The sequence below is a fragment of the Pteronotus mesoamericanus genome, unplaced genomic scaffold (assembly GCF_021234165.1).
Source record: "Pteronotus mesoamericanus isolate MK-2021 breed Mesoamerican mustached bat unplaced genomic scaffold, CSHL_Meso_final contig_2, whole genome shotgun sequence".
Lineage (NCBI taxonomy): Eukaryota > Metazoa > Chordata > Mammalia > Chiroptera > Mormoopidae > Pteronotus > Pteronotus mesoamericanus.
Genome location: NW_026555084.1, coordinates 16,214,018 through 16,222,064, shown reverse-complemented (window position 1 = coordinate 16,222,064; position 8,047 = coordinate 16,214,018). Strand labels below are relative to the sequence as shown.

Sequence of the window (8,047 nt, the reverse complement as noted above, 5' to 3'; positions counted from 1 at the left end):
GCAGCTGTTGAAGTCACCTCCTGTGGTCTTGCCAAATGTTTGAAAGGGAATATGTCTGTGTCCCTATATGTGTATAGGGGGGACAGGCGGGGGAAGGCCGGGGCGCATGGGTGAGGGGTTTGGAGGACCGAGATGGGACGCTCTGCTTGCCTCCAAGTGAGCATTGTGTGCTTACTTCTTTCTGTGTGCGCCCGTGCCTCTCCGTTTCTGGGTGCTGCTGTGTTTATCTCTGTGTTGGGCCAGGGTGACTTTGCGCCTGTCAGCCTCCGTGCGCGAGAGCCAGGGTGTTTGTCGGTGTGCTGGGCGGGTGTGTCTCAGTGTCGATGGCTGTGTTTCCGTATAAGCCTGAGCATGTCTGTCGGGGTGCATGTGTGCCTGTCTGTGCGTGTATCCGTGGGCACCCGTCTCTGTTTCCGAATGTGGGGCAGTGCCTGCTTGCCGCCCTCTGCCCTGAGACCTCAGGCCGCACAGGCGCCCAGGGCAGGCAGGTAGCAGCCACAGAGGAGCCCAAAGCTCCCGGGTTGGCTGGTAAGCACTTCAGCCCCAGCTCCAGCCCTCCGGAGCCAGCCGGGGCCCCGCCCGGGCCAGCCCCAGGAGGGGGCGGGAGAGGGGAGGGGAGGGGCTAGAAGGGGAGGGGGGGCCCTCGTCCCTTTGGGGCTGCCAGTGCGCCATTGGCGGAAAGTTCCCGCACGTCACCAGGGAGGCAGTTCCTCTAAAGTCCTGTGCACATAACGGGCAGCGCGCACTCCGAGGCGGCTGCTCCAGGTTGCAGGCTGGGACTGAGGGATACCGCGAGCCCAGAGCACCCCACAAGCTGAGTGCAGGACGCGCCCCCACCACACCCACTCCACGGCCGCTGAATGAGGCTTCCAGGCATCCCCTCGCTGCCCGCAGCGCCCCGCCGGAGGTCCGCCCTCTGAGGCGCGGCCAGTGCGCCGGCAGCCCGTGCGTTCACCTGCCAGCCTGCGCGCCATGGGGCAACCCGGGAACGGCACCGACTTTTTGCTGGCGCCCAACGGAAGCCATGCGCCGGACCAAGGCATTGCGCAGGAACGGGACGAGGCGTGGGTGGTGGGCATGGCCATCGTCATGTCGCTCATCGTCCTGGCTATCGTGTTTGGAAACGTGCTGGTCATCACAGCCATTGCCAAGTTCGAGCGTCTGCAGACGGTCACCAACTACTTCATCACCTCCCTGGCCTGTGCTGACCTGGTCATGGGCCTGGCGGTGGTGCCCTTTGGGGCCAGCCACATTCTCATGAAAATGTGGACTTTTGGCAATTTCTGGTGCGAGTTTTGGACTTCCATTGACGTGCTGTGCGTCACGGCCAGCATTGAGACCCTGTGCGTGATTGCAGTGGATCGCTACTTTGCCATCACGTCACCCTTCAAGTACCAGAGCCTGCTGACCAAGAATAAGGCCCGGGTGGTCATTTTGATGGTGTGGATCGTGTCAGGCCTTACCTCCTTCTTGCCCATCCAGATGCACTGGTACCGGGCCACTCACCAAGAAGCCATCAAGTGCTATGCCCAAGAGACCTGCTGTGACTTCTTCACGAACCAAGCTTATGCCATTGCCTCCTCCATCGTTTCCTTCTACCTGCCCCTGGTGGTCATGATCTTTGTCTACTCCAGGGTCTTCCAGGTGGCCAAAAGACAACTCCAGAAGATTGACAAATCCGAGGGCCGCTTCCATGCCCAAAACCTCAGCCAAGTGGAGCAGGATGGGAGGAGCTGGCATGGACATCGCAGGTCCTCCAAGTTCTACTTGAAGGAACACAAAGCTCTCAAGACTTTAGGCATCATCATGGGCACTTTCACCCTCTGCTGGCTGCCCTTTTTCATCGTCAACATTGTGCACGTGATCCAGGATAACCTCATCCCTAAGGAAGTTTACATCCTCCTGAACTGGGTGGGCTACGTCAACTCTGCCTTCAATCCCCTTATCTACTGCCGGAGCCCGGATTTCAGGATTGCCTTCCAGGAGCTTCTGTGCCTGCGCAGGTCTTCTCTGAAGGCCTATGGGAATGGCTACTCCAGCAATAGCAATGACAAGTCTGACTACACAGGGGAGCAGAGTGGCTGTCACCTGGGACAGGAGAAAGACAACAAACTGCTGTGTGAGGATGCCTCGGGCAGGGAAGATTTTGTGAACCGTCAAGGTACTGTGCATAATGATAGTGTTGATTCAGAAGGGAGGAATTCTAGTACAAATGACTCACTGCTCTGATGTGGTTTTTCTACTTTTTAAGACCCCCCCCCCTAAAAAAAGACACTAAACAGACTATTTAACTTGAGTGTAATAAATTTAGAATAAAATTGTATAGAGATGTGCAGGAGGAAGAACATCCTTCTGCCCCTTTTTTATTTTTTTAAGCTGTAAAAAAAGAGAAAATGTATTTGAGTGATTGTTTCTTGTACAGTTCAGTTCCTCTTTGCATGGAACTTGTAAGTTTCTGTCTGAAGGGCTTCAGTCCCAGAGGACCTGGGGCTGCTATGTTTTGATGACTTTCTGTGTATCTACCTCATTGGTCAAGTATTAGGTGTAATATATTGCTGCTGGTAATTTGTATCTGAAGGAGACCTTCCTTCTTGCACCCTTGGAATGGAGGATCCGGAGTGTCTTGGACCTTACAGCTGTGAACATGGTCTCTCCCTGTTCCTCTTATTTGCTAAAACAGGGTGTTGTAGGCAGAGATTTGAGGGGGAACTTCAGTTGTTTTCCTGAGCAAAGTCTAAAGTTTACAGTAAATAAATTGTTTGACCATGACTTCATTGCACCTGTTTCTCCAAAACCCCTTGACTGGAGTATGCTTGCTTCCCCCCCTGGAAACCACAGGTAACTATTTGTAATAACTGCCCGGTGACTTAATGTGGACTGGCACAGAAATGACATGCCCCGATTGTTTAACCCTTTCATTTGCTTTGGAATTTGTCGCCTACAACCCGTGCCTCTCCTGACACGAGGGCCCCGGGTCAGTTCTGCCCGCTCCCAGCCTAGCCCGTCTCGCCGGTCCTACGGTGATTATTCTGTGTTGTTACATCAGAAACACTGACTCATAGAAATGGACTTAGGAGCATCTCTTGTGTCCCTCCCTGCACCCCGGCCACCCACCTTCTAGTTTTACTTGCTGAATGGCTGCTTACATTTCTGTCTCTGCTGTGTCCTATAGTGGGGATCTTTGCGCTGCACCAGGGCTTGGCATTTGAAGAATAAGACAGAAGTTCTTATAAAAAAAAAAAAAACTACCAAACTTCACCCTGTAATTCCAAGGGAAACGGAAAGGACTTTGGAAGACGCTTAACTGATGGATACCCCATGACCTAGAAACAGCGTTTAACTCCTCCTCCTTTTTTGCTTCTGTCCCTCTTCCCTCTCCCTTTGACTCTCCTCACTTTAATATAAACCAAGATTTCTCCACCTGAGATAATTCTCTGTGGCGGGGTCTGTCCTATACATTGTCAGATGTTCAGCACCATCCTTGGCCTCTACTCATGAGATGGCAGTAGCACCCCCTGAGTTGTGACAACCAAAAGTGTCTCCAGACATTGCCAATACCCCTTGAAGGGTTAAATCGCCCCTGGCTGACAACCACAGACGTAAGTCAGAAAGCCTAAACAAATTTTGAGATTCTGTCTGAGGTAAGCCCTTTATTTTGTGCAGCCACAGGGGACATCTCGCAGTTCCCCGGTGAGTGATAGAGCCCAGGCCAGTGCCCTTTTCACTCTGTCTGCTGCCTTCCAAACTCCCTTTCCAGCGGCGCAGATGCCACCGTGAATTGTTGGGGAGGCTTTATCAATGGGAGCCAGACCTGAGAGCAGTTACTGCCGGTTTGTGGAGAGATAATGCTGTGAAGAAGGCACATGAGGGAAAATCACAAAAGTAAACACATTTCTTCCCTCACCCCCTTTCTATTTTGGCCTGTGTGTCTGAGCCAGAGCTTGGCGCAGGTCTGACCGGCTGGATCGTCCTCCTTGGCAACGCCAGGCTGGAGATCAGCCTGCAGGGTTCATTGCCATTTCACTGGCTCATGAAGCTGACTCCACTTTTCTCTTCCCTTCTGTCCCAGCCACAGTCCCCAACCAGAAAAGCGTTGGCCCCTTCTGCTTCCTGTCAGCCCAGTGATGGGTGTCTTGGTGAGCTCTGAGCTCTCGGAAGAGTGTTAGGTGCCCATGATTTTGGGACGTGCCATGGAGAGTTGGAGAGGGTCTGCCATTCAGCACTTTTAGTTTTTCTCTGAGGGCTTTCGTCGCTGTTACCACACTCTCCCTCTTCTCTGGGCCCCGCACCCAGAGACGCAGGGAGCTTCTCCAGCTCATCCCCCGCCCCCACTCCTCGTAGCCTCACAAGATCTCGGGCTTGGAAGAGCCCAAAGGCAGCATTTGCCGTCAGAAAAGACCAAAAGCTTGCAAAGGGGAATGACCTGCCCAAGGTAAGAAGCCAAGGGTGTCAGGGATGGGACTGCCACCGGGGAACCCGCTGGCAGGCAGTCCGGGCACCGGTGCACTCTCTCCACCACATGCTTGTTGAATTCTGCCCTCACCCTCAACTGTGGGGGCTTTGACCTGGGGGTGCCACACAAACAAATTTGCTTCAGTGGATGTCTGTATTGCTTTCTGGGTTTTTAACACAAAATTCAGACAATAAACAAATAATCTGCTAAAAGGACAAGAAAAAGAATGTTCTTTTACTCAGTAAGAGTCCACAGAGCCTATCTCCGAGGATATAAATCTTCAGCAATTCAGGCAGCTGGGGGATCCTTAACTCTTTATGACCCACTGAGGGTTCAAGCCACTTGAGGTAGAAATTTCCCATAGCCTTATTTAAAAGAAAAAAAAGTTGGAAACTTTTCTGTCCTCATTGGTAAATCCCATGGACAATAAATATTGTTAATAAAATGTATTTGTGTATACGTATATATACATACATATACTCCATACATATAAGTTGGAGGGGCATCTGATGTAATTTCAGTTACAAGTTCAGCTATGAATGTCAATTCGGATTCCCAGGTAAAAGGGAATTCAGCCCCATGCTTGTCCCTTCAGGAATACTTTAAGAACTTTGATCTTGTGTTAAGGATCTTGGCGAGCAGAAGTATTTTAGGCACGTGTCAGTCCCTTGCTTTGTACCTCCTTTTGTTTTGCTTTGTTTCTTTTTGGGGACAGGAATCTGTCAGTTTCCCCTTGTTCCCCTGTTTGCCAACAGGTTGGTTACATAAGGTTTATGTTGGCCTCCTCCTCCTAAAGTTTTCTTTGCCTGGGCAGCAAGTTCTCAGAGCCTGTCAAATGGGAACCTTATCCTGAGATGCAAGTGGACAGGTGTGTAAAGTGGCAGGGCAGGGCGGGTACCTGCCACCCCAAGATCATTACTGTGGGGAGAAATCTGGGAAAAAGGAGTTGGAAATAGGAACTGTCATTACGAGATGCTTATAATGTTTCTGATGAACCTACTGCCAAAAGAAACCTAGACCAGAACCAGTTGGGAGGTAGTTACAGAGCACCTACTGTGTGCAGTATGAGAAATATAGGCTTCAGTCTCTGCCTTCAGTAGCATCGTATTACTAATATTAAACAGATCCTCTGTACAGAGTCTTAACTGAATGTTAAGGACTATGCTAGGCACCGTGTAGGCGTTACGTCATCTTGAAAGCCTTCTGATGTAGGTAGCATAGTTGTCCTCATCTAACACCCGTGAAAACGGAGGCTTAGAAAGCTTAAGTAACTTTCCAGAGCCACACACCTGTCCAGCTGCAGAGTCGGGACTGGAACGCAGGTCCCTGCGAGCCCAGCACCCACGGGGCCTACCTAGCACACACACAAACCAGGAAGCAGCTGGAGGCAGCTTCTGGTCGGCGCCAGAACACGCGTAAGAACCGGACATGCACTGCCTTGTTGAGAGAAGAGGGAGAGTGCTGTGGTTTGGGGCACGGAGGAATGTTCCCTCCAAAGCATGTGACTGCACGGTTGCTGGGGACTGGGGACAGGAAACCAGTCGCTAAAATGCCTGGTTTGCTCTCCTGAGTCTTTGATTTTTCTTTTCAGAAAATCAGTCCACACTGAAAAGAGGATGCGAAAGCCTTAAATAAGCACAGGGGAAAGCAGAAACAAATGTCGGGTTTCAGAGCTAGCAGGGTCTCCTAAATCGAGCGGTTAACTGAACCTTAAGGAAAATGTGGGGGGCCCCCGTGGCCCGTAGGTGTGCCGTCCAGATCGAACTACCACTCTAGGCAAGGAGGGTAGATGGTCTTTGGACAGACAGCGAAGAGCAAGGAGGGTCAAAGCACTTTGAATGAGACTTTTCATTGACAGCATAACATCTACTAAATTCAGCTCTGTTCTAGTACCTACTTCACCGACAGTGCAAATATAATGTGAAGGAGGGATTTTTGACATACCTAAGAGAACAAACTTCCCAAGCACTTTCAAGAACTTGCGAAGTATGGGTGTCTTATGAATAATAGCAGGCAGGGTGAGGTGAAAGGAGGGCTAGAGCTATAAAATACGGGGCAGTGCAGGTAGGTGGTCTCTAAGCTCTCTGAAGGTAGATAGGTAGAGAGGGAGAGGGAGAGGAAGACAGGCTAAGTAGAAACAGCAGTTTATATTTCTAATTAGAGTTGATGACATTTGTCATATAAACGATGGAATATCTTGGTGATGGTCAACTTGCAGAAAAGGACTATTTGGTGCATGATAACTGCCTTTAGCCATTTTAGAACCATTGGAGGAAGAGGGCTTATCATTTCTGTATGAAAACTAGAAGGCGAGCAGAACCTCATAGGAAGGTAGATTTCAGCTCAAGCAAAGGAAGACTTTTCTAAGAGTGAAAGAGGTTATCTAACAGAGTAGTGAGCCTCCTGTCATTGGGAGCATTCAAGGAAGCCCGGATGAAGTTCTGTGCAGGATGAAGCACACAGAGCTCTGCACTGAGCAGGAGCTGGACTAAGCTCCTTCCAAATCTGTGATTCTATGTCTTTGAAAACAACAGACCTGAATGTTTTTAAAAAGTATTCAGACTGTTCCCTGATCCCAGCTAGCCTTCTCCCCAATTCAATTGCATTTCAGAGGTTTCACTGCATTCCTAAACAGGAAAACCTCTGAGGGAAATCAGGATCTTAACAGTCCTTGGCCCTGGTGGAAATCCAGAAATAGAGCCGTAAGGTTAAGCAGTTTTCCAAACTATTAGACCTTTTCATCAGCTGCTCTTCCCATGCCTTTTGCAAATGACCTACTAACTCCCAGAGAGAGAATAATGAAAGCTGCCTAGTCCACTCTGTAAAGGCTATTACATCTTTCCCCACCCTCGGAATCATTGCTCTTCCTGTGGTCTTTCCGTCACCCTCACAGGCCTGGAAGGAAGAGAGGCAGGTCCCTGGCCAGCACTGAGAACTTCAGAGTCCTCTGGCCTAAGAGCCTGGAGACTCGGGGTCTGGCAGAGCCCAGCCACAAACCGTGACCTGCCCTGCTCTGGATCTGCCTCATCATCTCTAATGAGAAATCGTTCGGTTGACATGTGTCCTATGTTTCCTTCTTTCTCCAAAATTCTCTAAGTTTCAGGAAGTCTTCAGGGCTGAGCACCTGGCTGCACTCCTTTTATTTTAAAAGCACATTTTTTTTCTTGTTAAAAAGGTAATAGAACTCATTGTAGGACATTGTTAAATAATTATGAAAGCACAAAATGAGCCAAATCACACAAAACATTACCAGCTAGACATAACCTTTGCAGCTGGGATGCATGTGCGCCCAGTCCTTGTCCTAAGCATGGCCATACAGTGTGTATAAATATATTTTTAAATTAAAGTGGAATTACTAGATTATTCATAGAATTTTAAACCCACAGCTAATAGTTTTACATGACTCTGTATATATTTTATTTATAGATATATATTTTATATTGTGCATAATATGATCCAGATATCATAATTCCTTCTGGCCTATTGGCCTGGCAGTATACAATGGTCAGCAGTTTTCAAATTTTAGGGGTACAAAAGAATCTTGACCCCCAGAGTCTCTAGACTGGGAGATCTGAGCTGGGGCCCAAGAATCTG

General features: G+C 49.5%; 1 protein-coding gene across 2 annotated transcripts in view; it reads left to right on the top strand.

Moving 5' to 3' along the window:
• Positions 1 to 746: 746 nt before the first annotated feature.
• ADRB2 (adrenoceptor beta 2) overlaps positions 747 to 8,047 on the top strand; it is an 86,764-nt gene continuing 79,463 nt past the window's right edge. Inside the window, exon 1 of one of the 2 annotated variants that reach the window (XM_054568211.1) lies at positions 747 to 2,161. In XM_054568211.1, the coding sequence (XP_054424186.1) occupies positions 973 to 2,161 (1,189 nt within the window). In that variant the 5' untranslated portion in view covers positions 747 to 972. Of the gene's footprint in view, positions 3,979 to 8,047 lie in introns of those variants that run through there. The other variant, XM_054568212.1, reaches the window with a different exon arrangement.